At 47.9% G+C, this 24320-nt stretch overlaps 1 protein-coding gene across 4 annotated transcripts in view; it reads right to left on the bottom strand.

The window, feature by feature from the left end:
* Positions 1–3288: 3288 nt before the first annotated feature.
* PLSCR3 (phospholipid scramblase 3) overlaps positions 3289–24320 on the bottom strand; it is a 31584-nt gene continuing 10552 nt past the window's right edge. For all 4 annotated transcript variants that reach the window (XM_083472823.1, XM_083472824.1, XM_083472822.1 and 1 more), the window contains 6 exons: positions 16490–16767; positions 14391–14433; positions 13204–13424; positions 10611–10772; positions 8595–8756; positions 3289–6170 (listed from right to left, as the gene is read on the bottom strand). In XM_083472823.1, the coding sequence (XP_083328949.1) occupies positions 6108–6170; positions 8595–8756; positions 10611–10772; positions 13204–13424; positions 14391–14433; positions 16490–16767 (929 nt within the window). In that variant the 3' untranslated portion in view covers positions 3289–6107. The remainder of the gene's footprint in view (positions 6171–8594; positions 8757–10610; positions 10773–13203; positions 13425–14390; positions 14434–16489; positions 16768–24320) is intronic.

Below are 24320 nucleotides of genomic sequence, written 5' to 3'. Positions count from 1 at the left end.
TTCAAATGCATCTCTGGGTTATTTGTGGGGCATAGGAATTCGTTCATTCCCCCCCCCCCCCAAATATAGTCCGGCCCCCCACATGGTCTGAGGGGTGGTGGACTGGCCCACGGCTGAAATAGGTTGCTGACCCCTGGGCTATTATTTGGCTTTGAGCACCTGCGTTTATTTGATGTATGAGAAATCCAACTTAGAAACACTGATATGGAGTTGTTGTTTTTTGGAGGGCTGTTTTACCAATGTTTTTTTGGGGGAGGGGGCAGCGCCATGCATGCATGCACCAAGTCAGTGTGGACATGTTTAAAACCTGAGGTCTTAGTAGGCCACAAGCTTGATGCGAGTCCACAGTGTGATGCAGCGGCAAAAATGGCTACTGTAATTCTTTACTGCATCAACAGCAGTCTCGTGTCCAGACCAAGGGAAGTTATGGTATTGCTCTGTTCTTCCTTGGCCAGATCACACCTGTATACAGTGGCACCTTGGTTCTCAAACTTAATCCATTCCGTCCGTTCCAAAGCCAAAGCGTTCCAAAACCAAGGCGCTCTTTCCCATAGAAAGTCATGCAAATCGGATTAATCCATTCCAGACTTTTAAAAACAACCCCTAAAACAGCCATTTAACATGAAGTTTACTCCCTAACGTGACGGGACGCGGGTGGTATTGTGGGTTAAACCACAGAGCCTAGGACTTGCCGGTCAGAAGGTCGGCGGTTCGAATCCCCGCAATGACGGGGTGAGCTCCCGTTGCTCGGTCCCTGCTCCTGCCAACTTAGCAGTTCGAAAGCACATCAAAGTGCAAGTAGATAAATAGGCACCACTCTGGCGGGAAGGTAAACGGCATTTCCGTGTGCTGCTCTGGTTCGCCAGAAGCAGCTTAGTCATGCTGGACACATGACCTGGAATCTGTACGCCGGCTCCCTCGGCCAGTAAAGCGAGATGAGCGCCGCAACCCCAGAGTCGGCCACGACTGGACCTAAGGTCAGGGGTCCCTTTACCTTTACCTTACTCCCTAACGAGACCACCGATCCATCAAATGAAAGCAATAAACAATGTACTGCAGTCACACAATCAGTAGCTGAACTGGGTTCCACACAGCCACAAAAACGCAAAATAAATAGCAAAAACAGGCAAACCTCAGCGTAACACTCAAAACGGAAGCGCAGCACTCAATACGGAGCACGTTCAGCTTCTGAAAAAAGTTCGCAAACCGGAATATTTACTTCTGGTTTTGCAGCGTTTGGGTTCCAAGTTGTTTGAGTACCAAGGCGTTTGAGAACCAAGGGACCACTGTACTGTGTCCAGTTCTGGGTACCAGAGTTTAAGAAGGATGCTCACAAGCTGGAAGGTGTGCAGAGGAGGGCAACCAAGATGATCAAGGGACTGGGAACCATGCCTGATGAGGAACGGTCGAAGGAGCTGAGGATGTTTAGACTGGAGAAGAGAATGAGAAGAGAGATGATAGCCATCTTCAAATATCTGAAGGGCCGTCACCTGGAAGGTGGAGCTAGCTTCTTTTCTCCTGCTCTAGAGTAGGACTTGAACCAATGGATCCCAGTTACGAGAAATGAAATTGCAACTCTAAGATTCTATGATGCTATGTTCTTAATAGAATGCAGCACAGTTAAATGGATGCATCAATTTTTCCATCAACATTTCCAGTGCTTCTTCTAATAGACTTCCAAAGCAATAACAAAACATCACAGAAGCCTAGGGCTTGCCGATCAGAAGGTCAGTGGTTCGAATCCCCGCAACGGGGTGAGCTAACCCATTGCTCGGTCCCTGACCCGGAAAAACTGTCTGCGGACAAACGCCGGCTCCCTCGGCCAGTAAAGCAAGATGAGCTCCGCAACCCCATGACGACCTAATGGTCAGGGGTCCCTTTACCTTTACTCCCAGAAGCACACTGCAATCTCTTTGCGTTTCTTCCCCAACCACGACGACTACGTTCTTCTCCTCACCCATATGGTCAGTGATGATTTCCCAAGTCCCAGCCTGACGCTCTAACCACTACACCCCACTGCCTTCCTAGACTCCTTCTGCTCTGGGGCAGCTCTATAAAATTAAGTAGGTAAAATCAATATGGGGAAACAAAAATGTCCCTCAGAGAAGGCTCTGAATATTTTCTTCGAAGCTTGAACTTGTTTTATTCTGCACTCTTTCATTCGATGTAAACCGCTTTGATATTCTTTCTTTAAAATATAAAGCAGTGTGGAATTGAAATGAACAGTAATGATAATAAATTCCACTGGGGGAGGGGAAAAAAGATTCATAGACCTTCCATTGTGGTGACCTGCAAACCAGATTTAAGACAATTAGCTGGATAATAATAATAGTAGCAGTAGTAATAATAATAATTTATTTATACCCCGCCCATCTGGCTGAGTTTCCCCAGCCACTCTGGGCGTCTCCCAATTGAGTGTGAAAAACAATACAGCATTAAATATTAAAACCTTCCCAAAACAGGGCTGCCTTCAGATGTCTTTTAAAGATAAGAGAGCTGCTTATTTCCTTGACATCTGCTGGGAGGGCATTCCACAGGGAGGGCGCCACCACCGAGAAGGCCCTCTGCCTGGTTCCCTGTAACTTGGCTTCTCGCAGGTAGGGAATCACCAGAAGGCCCTTGGAGCTGGACCTCAGTGTCTGGGCTGGACGATGGGGGTGGAGACGCTCCTTCAGGTCTACTGGGCCTTTGAGGCCGTTTAGGGCTTTCAAGGTCAGCACCAACACTTTGAATTGTGCTCGGAAACATACTGGGATCGAATGGAGGTACCTTCAAAGGTAGCCCCACGTAGAGCGCATTGCAGTAGTCCAAGCGGGAGATGACCAGAGCATGCACCACTCTGGCGAGGCAGACCGTGGGCACGGAGGGTCTCATCCTGCGTACCAGATGGAGCTGGGAGACAGTTGCCCTGGACACAGAACTGACCTGCGCCTCCATGGACAGCGGTGAGTCCAGAATGACTCCCAGGCTGCGCACCTGGTCCTTCAGGGGCACAGTTGTCCCATTCAGGACCAGGGAGTCCTCCACACCTGCACGCCTCCCGTATTTCTGTCTTGTCAGGATTCAACCTCAATCTGTTAGCTGCCATCCATCCTCCAACCGCCTCCAGACACTCACACAGGACCTTCACTGGTTCTGATTTGAAACAGAGGTAGAGCTGGGTATCACCCGCATACTGGATTACCCTTGGGATCCCTTTCCAAATCTACAACTCCAAGAACTCTGCTGGGCGTCGGGAGAAGAGTGGTCGAGGCGACGGGAGAAAAGTTACAAGGCGACACAAAGGACTGCAGAACAACTACATACATTTATTCTTTGGTTTGCTGCGGAGGAACAGAAGGTGTGGTCAAGGAAACAAGGCACTCGCCTCTCTTGCAGCTCCCCACCCCCCCGGAGGAACCGCTCCTTCTACAATCCCGTTCACCTGTCCGGCTAAACACCAGCTCCGAAGACGACAACCATGGCCACGTTGATGAGACGCGAGCCAAGTTGTCCAGCCGTTTCCTTTGGCCAACAGTCAATTGTCCTGCTGCTCGCCTCGACCTCTCCGAAGTTTTAACAGCTTGGCGGTGGCTGGATTTCGTCACGTGCAACCCCCCCTACATCGTGCAAATCGCCTCTCGCTCCTCCGCAGCCTCCGTCCTCGTGAGCCGCCGCTGTCAACTCAAAACTCGAAAGGCTTCGACTTTTACCCTCTTTGTTTTCTTTTGGCGCAGTGGGTGTGTGTGTGAGGAGGGTCTAAAATACCCCCATCCGTTTCCTCTCTCTATTCCCCCTCCCGTACCCCAAACCCACCGCAAGACACCAGAGGTGTAAACATTTAAATATATATATATATATAAAACACAAAGAACGTTAAGTGATATTATGCAAGCGTTGGGTTTCCTCGACGTACGGGGAGGTGCTGCTGCAAACCCGACGTTAGAGGGGGACAACAACAACCCCCCATTCCTTTTTTATTTTTTAAAAAAGGATAGATAGGGGCGTTCCCAGGTTTAGTGGTTAAGGCAATGTGGCGTGGATGACCAGTGTGCAGATCTGTGAAGTGGTTTGATATCTCGGTTTGGAGACCAGAGGCTTTGGCAGAAGCCCAGAAGAGATTAAATGGGGCTCGGGGCCTAGTTCTGACAGTGAGCCCCCTCCCAGAAGAAAAAAATGTACAAGGGAGGTTTGGGGAGCAGCTGAACGATCCAACATCCACGCTCTCTTGCGCTTTCTCTCACGGCACAACAACAAAGCCTGTTTTCTTAAAGTCATTTTTTCCTTCCATCTCTCTATTTCTCTCTCTCTCTCTCACACACAGACACATGCACTCAGGCTCTGTCCCACTCATTCTGTCAGAGCACACTGCGCCACTGCGCAATGGGTATTTTGAGGCGCCCACAACAATATTTCAAATTTTCCAAATGGGCCCTCGTGTCCAAAGAACGCTGGGGACTTCTGTCCTAAACCAACGAAGGCTAGTTTCGAAACCAAACGCCGAGCGAAAACAACCAGAAATGGAGCAGAATTCGGGACTGCGGCCCTCGCTCATCTTGCGCATCATGCGTCCCAGAAATGGGATGCAAAACTCGCGCAGGAGCAACTATGGAACTCCCTCCCACAGGGATGGCCGCCAACCCAGACAACTCTAAAAGAGGATTTGACACCCGCACGGAGGAGGCGAAGGCTATCTGGTCACAACGGCTATGCCTCCGCGGTCGGAAGCAGCCATGCGCCCAAATACTAGTTGCTGGAATCCACAGGTGGGGAAAGGGCTTGTGTTCGAATCCTGATGGTGGTTCCCCATAATGGGCATCCGGTTGGCTGCGGTGAGAACGGATTGCTGATCCAGATGGATCCTGACCCAGCAGGCTCTTAACTTTTTATTGAATGTTTACGGCCTGGCTACATCATTGCGACGCCTGGAATCTCCCACGCCCAAAATCGCCTCTTTTTTCATTATTGAAAAAAGGCCGGCTAATGTTCTTTCACGCATCCAAGCGCGTTGCTGGTTTCTGTGTTTCCAGAAAGGAACATCTCATTTCTCTTCCTGTCCCTGCGCCCTCCTTCCTATTGTCTCAGTCGGGAGTTTGAAACCTGACCCCGCAGCCTCTGTAAGCAACCTTAATTAAATCCAGCTCTCTGCCATTGCAGAAACGAGACGCCGGCCTGATGGAAGAGACCTGAGAGTCTCCAAGCCTCGCTCCCCACATTTTAAGGCTCGGTGCACGGAAAACGGCAGAAAACCTTGTGCGCAGCAACAGCCGTAGCAATAGCCACCTCTTCGCGTTCCAAGGATGGACTACTCCCTCGAAGGCCCAATCACTTTTGGCACCTCAAAACGCAGGGATAAAAACCACAGCCTGCCAGAAGGCTTTGGTCCCAATCCAGACCCTGCCAAAGAAAACGTCGATTCAGCCCCACACACGGCCTTCGCAAGACACCCAAACCTTTCACCAGAAATCATAAGCACCTAAAAGCCTCTTGCTGGGTCTGTCTAGCCAGAATCCTGGTCTCACCACAGCCAACCAGATGCCCACCATGAGAAGCCCCAAAACAGGATCAGACCACAAAGGCCGCTCTCCCCTCGCGCGGCTTCAGAAACAGGTATGGAGAAGCATTGCTGTGTGAATTTGCCTAATATTTTTTAAAGCCATCTAGGTTAGCGGCCATCGCCGCTTCCTGTGGCAATGAGTTCCGCAGGTTAACGGTGCGCCGTGTGAAGGAGGACTTGGGGTTGGGCTGGATGACCCTCGGGTGTCCCTTTAAACCGTACAAGTCTATGAACTCTGTGAGTAACAACCATCGGTGTGGGGTTGGGGGCCTCGGACAGAAAGCAATACCCTGGGCCGCCCAAATCTTCCTCAAGCTGTTACGGAAACAAGTCACTACAGAGCAGTAACCTAGGACATTTTAAATTTTTCCTCGTTTTTCCTTCTGTGTGGGTTAGAACAATGCGAGGGGCCGTGTGCCTAACTCGGGGACGCTATTCCGTCGCTCTTCCTTGCACAAACATGCAAACACACACACACACACACAAACACACAACCCACTCCCCCGTTGTCATGTCAGAACTGAGAAAAGGGTCCATCGAGAAAAATGGAAATCCTGGTTTTGAGAAGGTTCTAGCTTGTGATCACCGAACTCCTCTGTCCGACTTCCCCCGTCTTTTCAAAAAACATGAAATCCTGCAGAGAGAGGAGAGGAAAAACCAGCGGTAAAGTAACGCAATTTATTTATTCATTTATGATGGTGCGATTTATTGTCGGTGGGTATTATGTTCTGCAGACAGACCCCAACTCAGGTATCCGGATAGATCAGCTCCCCGCCAGATGTTTTGGACCACCGTATTTTTCGCCCCATAAGACGCACCTGACCATAAGACGCACCTAGTTTTTAGAGGGGGAATGCAAGGAGGAAAATATTCTGAATCTCAGAAGCCAGAACAGCAAGAGGGATTGCTGTGCAGTGAAAGCAGCAATCCCTCTTGCTGGTCTGGCTTCTGGGATAACTGCGCAGCCTGCATTCGCTCCATAAGACGCACACACATTTCCCCTTACTTTTTAGGAGGGAAAAAGTGAGTCTTATAGAGCAAAAAATACGGTACATTGGCACCTCCAAACGCCATGGCCGAGTTGTGATCCAAAACAGTTGGAAGGAGTGGCTTGGGAAGCCCAGCCAGATGGGCGAGGTATAAATAATAAATTATTATTATTATTATTATTATTAGGCAGCTGATTGGTGAAGAGAGCAAGCGCCATGAAAGTAAGACGACAGGATGTGCTTCTGACAGACTTTGTACTGGATCACACCTGTTTCTGCTCTATATGCTGCGGTTTAAATTTGATTCTTCTTATTGATATATTATTGATCGATATCTCTCTCTCTCTCTTTTAATTTTTATGGTTTTATTGTATGGTTTCTTGCTTTTATTGCAGCAAACCACTTTGATTTTATACACAAACACACACAGAGCTGTAGCTTGGTTGTCAAACGCCTTGGTACTGGTATGTTTCGGCTCCCGAACGATCAAAACCCGGAAGTGAGTGTTCTGGTTTTCAACCTTTTTTTAGAAGCCGAACGTCCGACGGGGCTTCCACGGCTTCTGATTGGCTGCAGGACCTTCCTGCAGCCAATCAGAAGCCGCGCTTTGGTTTCCAAACGTTTTGGAAGTCAAACGGACTTCTGGAGTGGATTCCGTTCGACTTCCGAGGTACAACTATACAGTGGCACCTGGGTTTTCGAACGTAGTCCGTTCCGGAAGACTGTTCAACTTCCGAAACGTTTGAAAACCGAGGCGCAAAGGGTGGTCTGCAAATTCAATAGAGAAAATTGAAAAAAACTCAGCGGGAGCCATTTGACTTCCGAGGCGCATTCGAAAACAGAAGCATTTGCTTTCGGGTTTTTGGTGTTCGAAAACCGAAGCGTTCAACTTCCGAGGCGTTCAATAACCAAGGTACCACTGTGTGTGTGTGTGTGTATATATATATATATATATATATATATATATATATATATATATAAAATGATATAGTGGTCTATACATAATAATATCAACAACAGCAACAAGGCAGGATAAAAGCGATATAAATTAAATGCAAAAACTAGGAATGATTTCCGAGGGAAGGTGGCAAGTTACTAGACCTCAAGCAACCTCCAAGTCAAACCCGTCCTCTGCGCTTACATTTCCTGGCGAAACATCCCATCCTTCTAATTTAAAAGTTATGGCATGTTCCCTGAGATGGAAGGATCTTTGTTTTGGAGGGGGTATTTTTGGGGAAAGTTTTGTTGGGAGTTTTTCCTGTTGTTTCTGATATTAACTGATATTACTGATATTTACCTTTGTATCTTTGTTTTTATGCGGAAATTGTCCAGTTTTGTTATGTCGTTTTTAATTTTTTTTTATAACTAAAGGTAAAGGTAAAGGGACCCCTGACCATTAGGTCCAGTCGTGACTGACTCTGGGGTTGCGGCGCTCATCTCGCTTTATTTGCCGAGGGAGCCGGCGTACAGCTTCCGGGTCATGTGGCCAGCATGACTAAGCCGCTTCTGGCGAACCACAGCGCCACCCACTTCCCTTGCAAATAGCTTTAGATACCTATTAAAAAGGTAAAGGTAAAGGACCCCTGACAGTTAAGTCCAGTCGCAGGCGACTCTGGGGTTGCAGCACTCATCTGGCTTTACTGGCCGAGGGAGCTGGCGTTTGTCCACAGTTTTTCCAGGCCATGTGGCCAGCATGACTAAGCCGCTTCTGGCGAAACAGAGCAGCGCACGGAAACACCGTTTACCTTCCCGCCGGAGCAGTACCTCTTTATCTACTTGCACTTTGACGTGCTTTCGAACTGCTAGGTTGGCAGGAGCAGGGACCGAGCAACGGGAGCTCACCCCGTCATTGCGGGGATTTGAACCACCGACCTTCTGATCGGCAAGTCCTAGGCTCTGTGGTTTAACCCACAGCGCCACCCATGTCCCTTTTTTTTTAATTACTACTTTGTTATATTTGTAATTATGTAATTATGTAAGCCACCTTTTCGTGTTGTAAGCCGCCTTCGGCATTCTTTTAACTGCGGAAAGGCGGCGTGCAAATAAACTGATGGTGATGATGAACTCACAATGAGGAAACACGCTCCCAAAAGCACCGCCTTGATCTTGACATCGAGGTCCATGGGAAACTGGATCCCAAAGTTGTCTGTGTCGGTGAAGACTTCCTTGAGGAGTCCGCTCCACTGCTTGCTGATCCTCCCGACACCTCGCGATTCGTCGCGGGTCTTCACCTGCAGGAAGGTACAGAGAGGTGCGGTCAGCAACGCAAGCCGTGACATCAGAGGCTCAACACAGGAAGTGACCTCATAAGCCACCCCGCCGTCCATTCGAAGGAAGTGACCTCACACACCACTTCCTGTTCCACCCAGGACAGGAACCGACGACTCCAGCTTTGCTTTGGATCAGGGTGGATAAAAATCAATGATTTTTTAAAAAATTTTTTTTTTTGAAAAATCTGGTTTTTTTTAAATTTAAATTGGATTTCTAAAAAATTTAAATCAGATTTTTAAAATAAAATGCTTTTGGAGGAAAAATCTTTCTAAAGATAGTTTTCTGTTTAAGTTACATTATAGTCCAAAGGCTATTCATCAGGAAATAAGGTTTTAAGGTTTTCATGTGTGCTAAAACTCAGTCTGTGTGTGTGTGTGTGTGTGTGTGTGTGTGTGTGTGTGTGTATATATATATATAGTTTAACTACATCAGTTAACAAGCATGGATACATATGCTATAATGTTATTGCTTTAGTTAAATAAATTGTTTAAATTGTTATCAAATAAATTATTATTTTTCTCCTTCCAACAAAGTACAACAGAAAAGTTGTCCAAATATAAAGTTAACTCATTAAACCTCGCAATAATTTCATAATTATCTGTCTATGTACAGTGGTACCTCGGGTTAAGAACTTAATTCGTTCCAGAGGTCCGTTCTTAACCTGAAACAGTTCTTAATCTAAAGCACCACTTTAGTTAATGGGGCCTCCTGCTTCCGCTGCGCTGCCGGAGCGTGATTTCTGTTCTCATCCTGAAGCAAAGTTCTTAACCCGAGGTACTATTTCTGGGTTAGCAGAGTCTGTAACCTGAAGCGTATGTAACCTGAAGCGTATGTAACCCGAGGTACCACTGTAAATCTAAATCAAATAAGTGTTGGAAATGTGAAGAGAAAGACGGTTCCTTTTATCATATGTGGTGTTCCTGCGGTAAGATTACTGGGAAATGATATACAACAAAATGAAAAAGATTTTTCAAAATAACGTTTGGAAAGAAAACAACCAGAAGCTTTTATTTTGGGAATTATAGGGACAGAACTACCTACACCCCCCCCCCGAGATTTACATTGTTGGCAAAGGGCACTTTGCACATGCTCAGAAGCCGTGCATCCTCTGGAGAAGAAAGACGTGGTGGGGCAAGCAAGAAGATTTGGCCCGTACATTAGAATAGTGCATAGCTGTCAACGTTTCTCTTTTTTTAAGGGAAATTCCCTTATTCCGAATAGGATTCCTCTCAAGAAAAGGGAAAAGTTGACAGCTATGGAGTAGTGAGCATCCTTATGAACGATTGCCCAAAATTTAAGTACAGCTCGAAATGCCATTTGCTCTTGAGTAGACCGTGAGGTGTGATGTACAGTGGTACCTCAGGTTACATACGCTTCAGGTTACAGACTCCGCTAACCCAGAAATAGTGCTTCAGGTTAAGAACTTTGCTTCAGGATGAGAACAGAAATCGGGCTCCGGCGGCAGCAGGAGGCCCCATTAGCTAAAGTGGTGCTTCAGGTTAAGAACAGTTTCAGGTTAAGAACGGACCTCCGGAACAAATTAAGTACTTAACCCGAGGTACCACTGTATACATTTTGGCCAGTTTGTGCGAAGCTTCGCCACTTCTTCAGCCTCTGTGGCTAACAGTCATGGCCGCACCAAAGGCGACCAATATGGCGGCCTTGCGGGACATCACTCGCTGTCATGGCTGCCACCTCACAGCTGATTTAGCGGTTGGGTACCATATTGAAGTGCCCTTCGCCAACAAAGTAAATCTCGGGATATGTGTGTGTGTGTAGAAATTTCCCAAACTGCCTCCTGCTCCCGTGAGCACCTCAAAGTTGACGTCTCCGCCACAGCTGCAGGCGAAGCAAGGCCCCAGAACGCGAAGCACCGTCTCTTTCTCGACGTTCTGGATGGAGAACTTGGGGTTGAAGGGGTGCCACGTCTGTACCACGTACCCGATGGTGGTGCCTGGTGGGCACTGAACTTCCAGCTGCGGGGAGAAGAGAACAGTTTTGCGTGTTAGATTGCTGTTCATGGGGTTGTTTTGATTTATTTTATTAATATTTTATTAAATTTATCAATGAAAAAATTCAGAAAAGATACAAAAACAGAAAAATACAAAGTCAAAATACAAAAATACAAACATTAAGCACAAAAAAGAAGAAAAACACATAAAGGAAAAACAAAACTCCCTCTTTTTTAATTTCTCATCTTTAGTTAACTTATTTTCCTGACTTCCTCACGCCTCCCTTTTTTGTATCCCTTTTTAAAAATTAGTTCAGCAGATTCATATCCAATTCGTTTATCTATTATCAGTTTCATCTTACATTTTACCTTGTTGCTAGAACCCCTTCAGTTCATTTCAACCATCACCAACATTCAAAAATTTTACAGTGTTTCTGTAAATAAATTTTAAATTTCCTCCAATCTCCTTCCACCAGCTCTTCTCCCTGGTCTCGGATTCTGCCAGTCATTTCCGCTAGGGGTTGTTTTTAAAAGTCTGGAAAGGATCAATCCGTTTTGCATTTCAGTCATACCTTGGGTTGAATACGCTTCGAGTTGAGCGCGTTAGAGTTGTGCTCTGTAGAGTTGTGCTAAGTAAATTCTGCGTTTCGCCGCTTGCGCATGTACAGACGCTCAAAATGACGTCATGCGCATGTGCAGAAGCGGCGAAAAGCAACGCACGCATGCGCAGATGTGCTGTTGCTAGTTATGTTTCCTTCTAGATGCTTCTAGATTCGTATCTAGAGGTACCACTGTACTTTCTATGGGTAATTGAGTGCCTTGGTTTTGGAACGCTTTGGTTTCGGAACAGACTCCCGGAACGGATTACCGTATTTTTTGCTCCATAAGAGGCACTTTCCCCCTCCTAAAAAGTAAGGGGAAATGTGTGTGCGTCTTACGGAGCAAAGGCAGGCGGGAGGCAGGCGGGAAAAGCCCCCAAGAGCCGCACACATGCTCCGTGCGGCCCTTGGGGGAGGGAGGGAGAAGGGACTGACTGGCCGCGTCAGTCCCTTCTCCCACCTCGTAGAAAAGCCCGCAGGAGCCGCACACCCTTTGAAGAGCGTGCTGCTCTTGGGGGATTTTCCCCGGGCTGCCGTTCTCCTTCCTGGGGAAAAGTTTGCAAGTACCGCACACACGCTCCACGCGGCTCGTGAAAGGGAGCGCTTAGCAGAGCCGGGGATGCATTCAGTCTCTGCTCAGCGCTCCCTTAAAAAAATATTTTTTTCTTGCATTCCCCTTCTAAAAACTAGGTGCGTCTTATGGTCAGGTGCATCTTATGGAGCGAAGAATATGGTGCGTTTGAGAACCAAGGTACCGCTGTACTCGCCTTTTCCCCAAACCAAAAAGTCCCAAACATTGCAAACTCGTAAGCGAGTCCCTCCCTCCTTTTGATCATTTTGCCCTTTTCTGAACCCTTCCCAACTCTTTTAACAACATCCTCTTAATTCTAAATTCTAAATTATATTCTGGAAACTTGGAAGATCTCGAGGGGCCAAAAATAGTGGTTGTATCGCGCTATATTAGAAGCAAAAAAAAAAAAAACTTGTTTGGATGAATTGGAAGAGTCGCAAAAAGATTCCACAGAGCATATGGATTGATAACATGATTAGCTACGTACGAAAGAATTGCTTGTCGGCGCAAAATAAGAATGGAGAAATACGAAGAAATTTGGAACAAATATCTAAGTGACAAGGCGGATAACAGTGGGAAATAGAGGAGGGAGAGAGTGATGAGACTCAGGCATGGGGATATTAAAGGTAAAGGTAAAGGGACCCCTGACCATTAGGTCCTGTCACGGACGACTCTGGGGTTGTGGCGCTCATCTCGCTTTATTGGCCGCTTCTGGGTCATGTGGCCAGCATGACTAAGCCGCTTCTGGCGAACCAGAGCAGCGCACGGAAACGCCGTTCACCTTCCCACCGGAGCGGTACCTCTTTATCTACTTGCACTTTGACGTGCTTTCGAACTGCTAGGTTGGCAGGAGCAGGGACTGAGCAACAGGAGCTCACCCCGTTGCGGGGATTCGAACCGCCGACCTTCTGATCGGCAAGCCCTAGGCTCTGTGGTTTAACCCACAGCGCCACCCGCGTCCCATAGGGATATTACTGTATCTTTAAAAAAATTAAACAAAAAACAATACAGTGGATGCTCGGGTTGCGAACATGATCCGTGCAGGATGCACATTCGCAACTCGCAGCGGCACGTCTGCGCACATGCGAGTTGCGATTCGGCGCTTCTGCGCATGCACGACTGCCGAAACCCAGAAGTAACCCCTTCCGGTACTTCTGGGTTTCGGTGGTCCGTAACCCGAAAAAACGCAACCTGAAGCGTCTGTAACCCGAGGTATGACTGTATCCTCTTTGAGGCAAGGCGACCAGAACCTCACACGGCATGGACCGGCCAGGCGCACTGCTCACCTCCTGAAGGCAACAAGGAAACCAGCAGCTGACACATTTCAGGGGGCGCACCATGCGCAGGACCTCCCGTCCCGCCGGGTCGTCCAGCCGCATGGAAAAGCGCCGCAGGGATCCGCAACAGTTTCGCGTGCAGCAGTCGTTCTGCTCCTGGGCGTGGAAGATGTGCTGGCCAAGGCTGTTGCGCACTTCGTACTTGTTGTTGCCTTCAAAGCCTATGAACGCTGGGGAGGGAAAGAGGGGGGAGAAATGGTGTCACTTACGGTGATGCGACAGGCCGGGCGGGCTCATGCGCCACCATCGACGGCCTTCCACGGCAACCTCTTTTCTTTTTTATTTATATATGCTTTTCAGATCTATACATTTCACTGATTTTACAATCATTTTGACACTTTTAAAACTTGTCTTCCTTCCCCCTCTTTCTGCGGTTCCAAAGTGGCTTCCAAATACAGTGGTGCCCCGCAAGACGAATGCCTCGCAAGACGGAAAACTCGCTAGATGAAAGAGTTTTCCGTTTTGGAGGTGCTTCGCAAAACAAATTTCCTATGGGCTTGCTTCGCAAGACAACAATGTCTTGCGAGTTCCTGCTGGTTTTCCCCCCCTCCCCCCCATTTTCCTAAGCCGCTAAGCCGCTTATCAGCTGATCCGATCAGCAGATAAGCCGCTAAAAGCCGCTAATAGCGCTAATCTGCTAATCCGTCAATGGGCTTGCTTCGCAAGACGAAAAAACCGCTAGACGAAGAGAATCACAGAACGGATTCTTTTCGTCTTGCGAGGCACCACTGTAAGATAAAACAAGAAGATAATCAATACGAAAAATTAATGGAAATAATTTGAGACTTTTGGAAAGCTCAAACAGCAACAGACTAAGATTAAAATTCACAACAGCATTTCTAAGCAACTGGTTTTGTTTAACCAAGAACATTTTTAGCAGGGGCCAAAAAGAGCACAGCGAAGGCGCCTTTCTGATATCAAGTGGCAGGGAGTTCCAAGGCTCACTAACGAGCTTCGTGGCCAAGTGGGGACATCTGAATTTAAACATCTGAATTACACCGCCACAGCACCCAAATCTCAAACTAGAGGGCAGGCCCTCTGTGCATAAGCTTTAACAAAACAAAACTTTGGTCAAGATTTAGGAAACCACTTCCTGGTGGACTCTGAACGCCAAATCTCCGTCATTCGTCTCTCACCTTCCACAAGCTCCACTTTCTGGTGTATCAAAATTTGGTCAACCTGAGGAGACAGAGGCCACAAAAATCAGTGAAAAATAAAAATTGTGTGTCTCCCCCCACCTCAAAAAAAAAAGGGGGGGGGAAATAATCCACAACATAGACCTAGGCCACATGCATTTAAAAGCACTGTGATGCCGGTTTCAACCATCCTGGCTTCTCCCAAAATATAGTCTGGGAATTATAGTTTTTTGAGGCACCCCCATTCCCCTCAGAGAGCTAGAATTCCCAGAGTTCCCTGGGAAGAAAAATGGAAGACGGTATCACTCTGGGAACTGTAGCTGTTCGAAGGGGAACAGGGAGGTCTCCTACCAACACCCCAATGAAACTATAGCTCCCAGAATTTTACGGGGGAAGCCGTGTCTGTTTAAAGAGGTATCCTAGCGACTTAAACATATGGCATTTCTAAGCCTGAAAAGATGGACTCCCTTGTCATTTCTGAACCCGGACACTCCCCGATTTAGAGACACGGTTCAGCTCAGCCGACCTCACCTGGCAGCTTTCAACAGGGGCCACACCTGAGCCTCCACCTTCAAGAGCAGGTGTGACCTGTTTGTGTAGTGGTCATGTAGAATTGCTATGAGGAATTATGAAAAATGAAGCAAGCCGCTGTGTCAGCGGTGAAAGCATCGCTTTGACTGGGTTTGGGTCATGGACATGATTTCTGATCCATCCCACAAGCATTTTCTCTATGCCTGACAGTCACGTGTAATAAATAAATAATAATAATAATAATAATAATAATAATAATAATAATAATAATAAATTTATACCCTGCCCATCTGGCTGGGTTTCCCCAGCCACTCTGGGCGGCTCCCAATTGAGTGTTAAAAACAATACAACACTAAATATTAAAAACTGCCTTCAGGTGTCTTTTGAAGATAGGATAGCTGCCTATTTCCTTGACATCTGGTGGGAGGGTGTTCCACAGGGCGGGTGCCACCACCAAGAAGGCCCTCTGCCTGGTTCCCTGTAACCTCACTTCTCGCAATGAGGGAACCGCCAGAAGGCCCTCGGAGCTGGACCTCAGTGTCCGGGTAGAACGATGGGGGGGGGGGGAGACGCTCCTTCAGGTCTACTGGACCTTTGAGGCCGTTTAGGGCTTTCAAGGTCAGCACCAACACTTTGAATTGTGCTCGAAAACGTACTGGGAGCCAATGTAGATCTCTCAGGACCGGTGTTATGTGGTCCCGGCAGCCACTCCCAGTCCCCAGTCTAGCTGTCGCATTCTGGATTAGTTGCAGTTTCCGGGTCACCTTCAAAGGTAGCCCCACGTAGAGCGCATGGCAGTGGTCCAAGCGGGAGATAACCAGAGCATGCACCACTCTGGTGAGACAGTCTGCATGCAGGGAGGGTCTCATCCTGCGTACCAGATGGAGCTGGCAGACAGCCGCCCTGGACACAGAATTAACCTGCGCCTGTGTAAAGCATTCTAACACAGACTAAGGCGCTGATCTCCACCAACCATTTCTAGATCAACTCTGTATCCCCAAATGGAAACCAGAGACGGAGGTCATACATTTCCTATTACTGGGGAATGATCAGGAGCTCACCAAGTTAGTGGCTAAATATCTCTATTTGGTTTTTTGTCGTCAAAATACACCACAGACGTCCGATCTCCCTGGAGACCAAGAGATGTGGCTATAGACTGCTCTGCCTCCTTTTTTCTTTTAGCAAATGTTTTGCACCCCTGGGGAAGTGGCAATTTGTTTTGGATGTGATGCCAATAAAAGGTTTGAAAGCAAAAGTAATCTCGGGGTCGTGGGTTCGAGGAAAAGATTGGGTTGGACTAGATGACCCTTCCATCTCTGCCTGGGACCACGGAGACCTGAGCGTAGCCACCGATAGCCCTCTCCTCCACCTCCACGAATTTGTCCCATCCTCTTTCAAAGCCGTCCTTGCCTCCTGTGGCGGGTAGTTCCACAGGTTAATGGCGCACGAAGCGGAAGAAGGGTGTGAGCCGTCCCTCTCAAGCTGCTCAAGATCCTTTCGGCCAGAGAAGCCGGAGGGCGAAGGCAGGGAAAAGCGCGAGGCCCGGCGGCTGGGATATGGACCCTTACCTGCGCCAGGTACTCAAGGCCAGGTGGGATGCTGCTGGCCACGGGCAGATAGGGGGTGATGCCCGCATGGGGGTCCGGAGCTTGGTGGTGGTGGGGCGTCGCGGCGTGATCCCGAAAGGCACGAGGAGGCGGCTGGGGGGGAATTATTTGCCCCGCTGGAGGGCTGCCGGCTGGATAGACGCTGAACCCAGGGCTCGGCGCCGTGGGGACAGGGTGAGGTTGGTGTATGGGGTATGGGGGAGATGCAGTGGGGTATCCGGGCTGTGGAACGTGGTACCCTATGGGATGGGGAGAGAGAGAGGGGGAGAGAGAAAGAGAGAGAGATTGTTTAAGACTCATCTACACTCGCAAATCCTTTAAAAAAATAAACATTACTGTGCCTTTAAGAAACAAATGTTACGTTGTTGTTGTTTTAGAATTCTTATTAAATTAATTAGGACATTCATTTAAACCAGGCTTCCTCAACCTCGGCCCTGCAGATGTTTTGGGACTACAACTCCGATTATCCCTAGCTAGCAGGACCAGTGGTCAGGGATGATGGGAATTGTAGTCTCAAAACATCTGCAGGGCAGAGGCTGAGGAAGCCTGGTTTAAATGAATATCCTAATTTGTAAAACAGAGAATTTAGTAAGAATTATAAAACAGTTATAGCCTTTCAGCTAGGAATCCCAGAACCGTGGCCCAGGAAGCGATTGCCCATGTCCAACAGGTAGATCGTGATCTACCGGTAGATCACTGGACGTCTGTGGTGGATCACTGGTAGCTCACTGGCTCCCCCAAAAGAAGCTCTACAACTTTGCCCCCCCCCGAAAAAAAGCTCAACATTTTTGCCCTGCACCCCAAAGAAACGGGGTAAAAAAAGTTCAACAACTTTGACCTGAACCCCTAAAAAACAGGGCTTTCCTTCCTAGACGCCCAAAAGGGGGATAGATCACTGCCAGTTTTTAACTCTGTGAGTAGATCACAGTCACTTGGGAGTTGGCCACCCACTGCGACATGGAAATTGCAGCTTAAAGGAACCCCTGCTTTAAAACATCCATCGAAGGAGGAGACCTGTGACCCCAAAACCTCTTCTCTTCTTCTCTTTCCATGGTTCATTTTGCAAACCACAAATCCCTGCTTATTTTACAAAAAACTAAACCGTTCCGTCTTCCATTATTACTTCCACCAAAACTTATTTACACTCCTGCATTTATCTTGACGCTGCCAGGGTTTTCAAATCTACACAATCTCCCCCCACATATTCAATAAACATTATTATGAAAGGTTATTTATGTACCGTATTTTTCGCTCTATAGGATGCACCAGGTGATAAGACGCACCTAGTTTGGGGGGGGGAGGAAACAAGGGGGGGGGGGAATTCTGAATCCCAGAAGCCAGAACAGCAAGAGGGATCTGGCTTCTGGGAATAGCCACTGAAGCCTCTCCCAGGCAGCGGGATAAAGGCTTCCCCTGCCCGAAGAGGCTGTGTGCAGGTAAGCTGCCCTCTGTCTCTTCCCTCATCTCCTGCAAGAACCGCACGCTCTGTAAAGGGAGCGCGGTTCTTGGGGGCTTTTCTGGGAGGTGGGGGAAGGGACAGAGTCGCGTGCTCTGTCCCCCACAGGAGCCGCGCGAAGCCTCCGGACAGTGGGGTGCCTTCATCCCGCTGCCCTGCGGAGGCTTTGCACAGCTAAGCCAGAAGCTAGAACAGGGAGACGGAGAGCTGCGCAGTGCTCCGTCTCCCTGTTCTGGCTTCTGGCTTAGCTGCGAGGCCTGCATTTGCTCCATAGGACGCACACACATTTCCCCTTGCTTTTTAGGAGGGGGAAAGTGCCTCTTATAGAGCGAAAAATACTCTATCTCACTACTGCGGCCCGTGTTTTGTTAGCCCCAAAATGGAAAACGAGCGAGGTCCCAGCCAAAGAAGAACGGCAACTTAAACTGATGGAATATGCGCAGCTTGCGGACCTAACATATAGAATATGAGAACAAGAAGAACATGCATTTAAAGAAGATTGGAAAACATTTATTGAATATGTGGGAAATAATTATGTACAGCAGAAAATGCTGGCAGCATTAAGATAAATTCAACAGTCTAAATAAGTTTTGATGGATGCAATAATGGAATGCTGAATGGTATAGTTTTTGTAAAATATGCAGGGATTTGTGATAGGTAAAATGAACCATGGAAAGAGAAGGGAAGTCACGGATACCTTTAAATCGTAAAACAGAAAATTTAATTATATAAAAAGAAAGAAATACAGAATGGGAAAAATGGAGAGGTGTAAAAAATCACAAAAACCACAGCCTCAGTGTCCCCCTTAAACCAAGCAACCAAAAATAAATATTCCTGCCGAAAGATCCATATTATAAAAAGCAAACCATTGTTGTGTCTATAAGAAGAATATTCTAAGCTCCACAGTTGGGTAATACCTTTATTAGGGTCAACCTGAGAAGCCACAAAAAGGGGGGCAAGCTTTAGAATTTCCCAGATAATTTATGGAGAACTTGAAAGCACACTTCTGTGACTTTTCTGTTTCCCCTTATTTTTTTTAAAAAGGTCTTTAAACGGCTTGCAACTTCCTAGCTGAAACTGGGAGTTCCAGGTCAGACGGGAGCTGGGCTGGAGAGGGGGCAAAAGGAAAGGTTTTGCGGGAGCTCCTGAAAGAGCGATCGGAGGAGCGGACGCGTGTTAGGAGGAGGAAATACACAGAAATGGCAGGGAGGAGAAAGCTGAAAACAAAGAAAAAGGAAATTGCAAATGGAAAGCAGGGAGGAGTCACGGCCGGGGAGGAAGTGAGAGCAGGTCATGAGCTTAAAATATTTTTCTTTAATAAAAAGGAGTGTTCAGGATGCTATTGGTGTTCTTTGGGCAGCTATTTTAGGGGGGAGGCCAAAGTCCAGTGGGGGCACCTGCATCGACCCACCCAGGGCTAGATTTAGGTTTGATGAGGCCCTAAGCCAGGGGTCAGCAAACTTTTTTTGCAGGGGGCTGGTCCACTGTCCCTCAGACCTTGTGGGGGGCCAGACTATATTTTGAAAGGGGGGGGGGAGAGAATGAATTTGTTTGCCCCACAAATAACCCAGAGATGCATTTTCAATAAAAGCACACCTTCTACTCCTGTAAAAACACCAGGCAGGCCCCACAAATAAGCCAGAGATGCATTTTAAATAAAAGGACACGTTCTATTCATGTAAAAACACGCTGATTCCTGGACCGCCCGTGGGCCGGATTTAGAAGGCGATTGGGCCGGATCCGGCCCCTGGGCCTTAGTTTGCCTACCCATGCCCTAAGCTACTGAAGGTAATGGAGCCCTTTATATGTCCAGCTGTCCTTTGTGAACAACAAATTTTCACTTTTTTGTGTGCTGAACATATGCTATATGGTAATTGATGGACCTCATAGGTATCTTAAGCCATTTGCCCATGTTGCCCTGCAACCAGTCCATGCAGAATGTAGGCACCCTATAATATAAAGGAGAAAACCAGTGATATTTTAGGGAGCAGGCGAGCAGGAGGGGCTCATGACTTACACCCTAGAAGCCTACATAACACAAAACACTGTTGCTGTACGTAGGTTTATATTTCATTTGTTTTTTATCTTACATTTTGGAAATGTACACCCAGGTTTTTGCCCCCTTTAAAATTTTGGGGGGCCCCAAAGAGAGTGGGGCGCTGAGCTATAGCTTGTATAAAGGTAAAGGGACCCCTGACCATTAGGTCCCTTCGTGGCCGACTCTGGGGTTGCGGCGCTCATCTCGCTTTATTGGCCAAGGGAGCCAGTGTCCAGCTTCCGGGTCATGTGGCCAGCAGGACTAAGCCGCTTCTGGCGAACCAGAGCAGCGCACGGAAAAGCCGTTTACCTTCCCGCTAGAGTGGTACCTATTTATCTACTTGCACTTTGACGTGCTTTCGAACTGCTAGGTCGGCAGGAGCAGGGATCAAGCAATGGGAGCTCACCCCGTCGTGGGGATTCGAACCGCCGACCTTCTGATCGGCAAGTCCTAGGCTCTGTGGCTTAACCCACAGCGCCACCCGCGTCCCTACCCTATATATAGAAAGGAGCAAACCAGTGATATTTTAGGGAGCAGGAGAGCAGGCGGGGCCCATTACTTACATCTAGGAGCCAACACAACACAAAACACTGTTGCTGTAGGTAGGCTTATACCGTATTTTTCACTCTATAAGACGCACCACAGCACAAGACGCACCTAGTTTTTGGAGGAGGAAAACAAGAAAAAAAATATTCTGAATCTCAGAAGCCAGAACAGCAAGAGGGATCGCTGCACAGTGAAAGCAGAAATCCCTCTTGCTGTTCTGGCTTCTGGGATAGCTGCGCAGCCTGCATTCGCTCCGTAAGACGCACACACATTTCCCCTTACTTTTTAGGAAGGAAAAAGTGAGTCTTATAGAGAAAAAAATACGGTATTTCATTTGCTTTTTATCTTACATTTTGGAAATGTACATCCAGGGTTCCCCCTCCTTTAATTTTTTGGGGGGGCCCCAAAGAGAGGGGGCCCTAAACTATAGCTTGTTTAGCTTATACCGAAATCCAGCACAGAGAAGGCGACTTGCAGGCGTCTCAGGTAAGTTAAAATAGCCGGGGGGGGGAGCAGACGGTGACGCAGCCCCCTGCGCTCAAATCCTGCCCAGCTGCATTCCAGCTATGCCCCGTCACAATAGGCCTTGCCCTGCCCCAGGGAAAGGGGTGACGAACATCGCAGCTGACTTGGGTGGGGCTGCAGCGGCGCCTCTTTTCATGCCCCGATGCCCATGTCTGCAGCAGAGACAGGAATCGCAAGTTCCGCCTCTCCGGTTTCTCTCCAAATCCCTCTTTTCTTTTCTCTTCCTCGCCCACTGAACAGGATAGGTGCTTCCTGGATCAGGCCAGCCAGCCCAGCTTTCAGTTACCCCAGGGGGCCAAGCAGATGCCTCTTCTGGGAAACCCGCAATAGGATTCGAACACAAGACCCGCTCTCCCCTCCTGAGGTTTCTAGCAACCGGCTTTCGGAAGCATTTACAGCCTCCAACTGCAAAGGCAGAATACAGCCATTCTGGCTAGTAGCCATCGATAGCTCTTTCCTACTCCATGAATTGATTTCATTCTCTTTTATAGCCATCCTAGTTGGTGGACATTGCTGTCTCCTGTGGCAGGGAGTTCCACAGTTCCCTCTGCCTGAACTTTATTTCCTCTGCCCCAAATCTTCCAACATTCAGCGGACTGAGTGTGAGACTGCGGAAATGGATAAAAGCCCCCCATCCAAACAATGACTATCATCAGTGGAGGGAAGGAATTTTTATTGTTACTATTATTTTATCATCTACAATACTGTCTTATTTATTTTATAGTACAGTCCATTGATTCTTGCTTTCATTTTATGGAGCAACGGTCTCATTAGATAACAAAATTCATGTTAAATTGCTGTTTTAGGGGTTGTTTTTAAATGTCCGGAGCGGATTAATTCGTTTTGCGTGACTTTCTATGGGTAATTGAGTGCTTTGGTTTTGGAACAGACTTCCGGAACAGGTTAAGTTTGAGCACCAAGGTACCACTGTACAAAGACTGTCGCGGGATTGGCATAAAGACCGAAAGGGCAAAGATGATTAAGACAGGCGAGGAGAGAGAACACGCCATTTGCATATTGTAGGAATCAGCATTTGGCAACCTTGAGGCTCCTTGGAGGAGAAGCAGCCAAGACTGCAGATTCAGGTGATTTTTGGTTTGAGTTAGACAGGACCCTCCAAAGGACATCTAGTCCAACCCTCATCTGGTTCCATTTTCGAACGCAAGATGTCGCTGCCTTACATATTTTGTTGTTGGTTAGTCGTTTAGTCGTGTCCGCCTCTTCGTGACCCCCTGGACCAGAGCACGCCAGGCCCTCCTGTCTTCCACTGCCTCCCGCAGTTTGGTGAGACTCATGTTTGTAGCTTCGAGAACACTGTCCCACCATCTCGTCATCCGTCATCCTCTTCTCCTTGTGCCCTCCATCTTTCCCAACATCAGGGTCTTTTCCAGGGAGTCTTCTCTTCTCCTGAGGTGGCCAAAGTCTTGGAGCCTCAGCTTCAGGATCTGTCCTTCCAGTGAGCACTCAGGGCTGATTTCCTTCAGAATGGAGAGGTCTGATCTTCTTGCAGTCCACGGGACTCTCCAGAGTCTCCTCCAGCACCAGAATTCAAAAGCATCCATTCTTCGGCCAACAGCCTTCTTTATGGTCCAGCTCTCACTTCCATACATCACTACTGGGAAAACCATAGCTTTAACTATACGGACCTTTGTTGGCAAGGTGATGTCTCTGCTTTTCAAGATGCTGTCTAGGTTTGCCATTGCCTTTCTCCAAAGGAGCAGGCGTCTTTTAATTTCGGGACTGCTGTCACCATCTGCAGTGATCATGGAGCCCAAGAAAGTAAAATCTCTCACTGCCTTACATATTATCTCTTTATTATCTCGCCTTTTCCTCCAAGAAGCTCAAGGTGACGGAAATGATCCTCATTTAAACCCCACAACAAACCTGCGAGTTGGGCTTGGCAGCAGACCGGATCCTGAGGTCAGCCAGAGATCCCTGAGGAGGATTCGAACCCTGCTCTCCCAGGTCCTGGTTGGACACACTAAACCCCTACACCATCCTGGCTTTCGCAGACTGTAGGAGCGTAAGAATGGCCTACTGGATGAGGCCAAAGGCCTGTCTAGTCCAGCAACCTGTTCCCACAGTGGCCAACACTTATGGGAAACCCTCCAGCAGGATTCGAACACAAGACCGACACTGGGTTTAACAGCGACTGGCATTCAGAAGCACTGCTGCACTCTGAGCCAGACCACGGATCCAGCCCTGGGGCGTGTGGGATCTGGCACAGAGGTGATCTGAGGTCATGTGACCCATTTCAACGGTCAGCTGATTGTCAGGGTTTGAGCTGCAGCCACATGAGACCCTGGGGCCCAGCTGGCTCCTCCCCCCTTGAGGCCATATGTCAATCAGACTTGACGCCCCCCAGAAGTTGTGCGGCTATAGCTCTCTGCACCGCCAGGGGAGGGCACCAGGTTGGGGAAGAGGGGTCTCCCCTAACCAGCAACGGATGTCCCAAGCATTTCGGACAAAGGGGTCTTTCCCAAACCTTGCCTGCAAAAAGCAGGTGTTCTGCCACCAAGCTCAGCGAATTAAATATTGCATGTTAATTGTCGGAGGGGAAATGTGTGCCTGTCTGTGGAAATAATGGCAGCCCGCCCCCCCCCAAACAAACCGTTAAGCCAAAGGATCAGACTGACTTAAAAAAAAAGAAATGGTCTTTTATCCATTTTTGGAGAAGAAGGGAGGTATGGATAAGGCTGGATCGCTCAGTCGGTTGAGCGTGAACCGCTTAACCTCTGGGTTGTGGGTTCGAATCCTACACTAGGCAAAAGATTCCGGCATTGCAAGGGGTTGGACTAGATAATATATATATATATAAAGTAGTATCTTGGAAGTCGAACAGAATCCATTCCAGAAGTCCGTTCAACTTCCAAAACATTCAGAAACCAAGGCGCGGCTTCTGATTGGCTTCTGCAGGAAGCTCCTTTAGCCAATCGGAAGCCGCGGAACCTGTGTAGACATTTGGGTTCCAAAGGAACATTTGCAAACTGGAACAATCACTTCCGGGTTTGCGGCACTCGGTAGTCAAAGCGTTCAAGTGCTAAGGCGTTTGGCTTCCAAGGCAGAACTGTGTGTGTTTAATTTATACTCCTTGCCAACTCTACAGGTGAAACTCGGAAAATTAGAACATCGTGGAAAAGTTCATTTATTTCGGTAATTCAACTTAAAAGGCGAAACTAATATATGAGATAAGACTCATGACATGCAAAGCGAGATACGTCACGCCT

The sequence above is a fragment of the Podarcis liolepis genome (genome assembly GCF_965112155.1).
Source record: "Podarcis liolepis genome assembly, chromosome: 13".
Lineage (NCBI taxonomy): Eukaryota > Metazoa > Chordata > Lepidosauria > Squamata > Lacertidae > Podarcis > Podarcis liolepis.
This window is presented reverse-complemented; position numbering and strand designations above follow the sequence as displayed.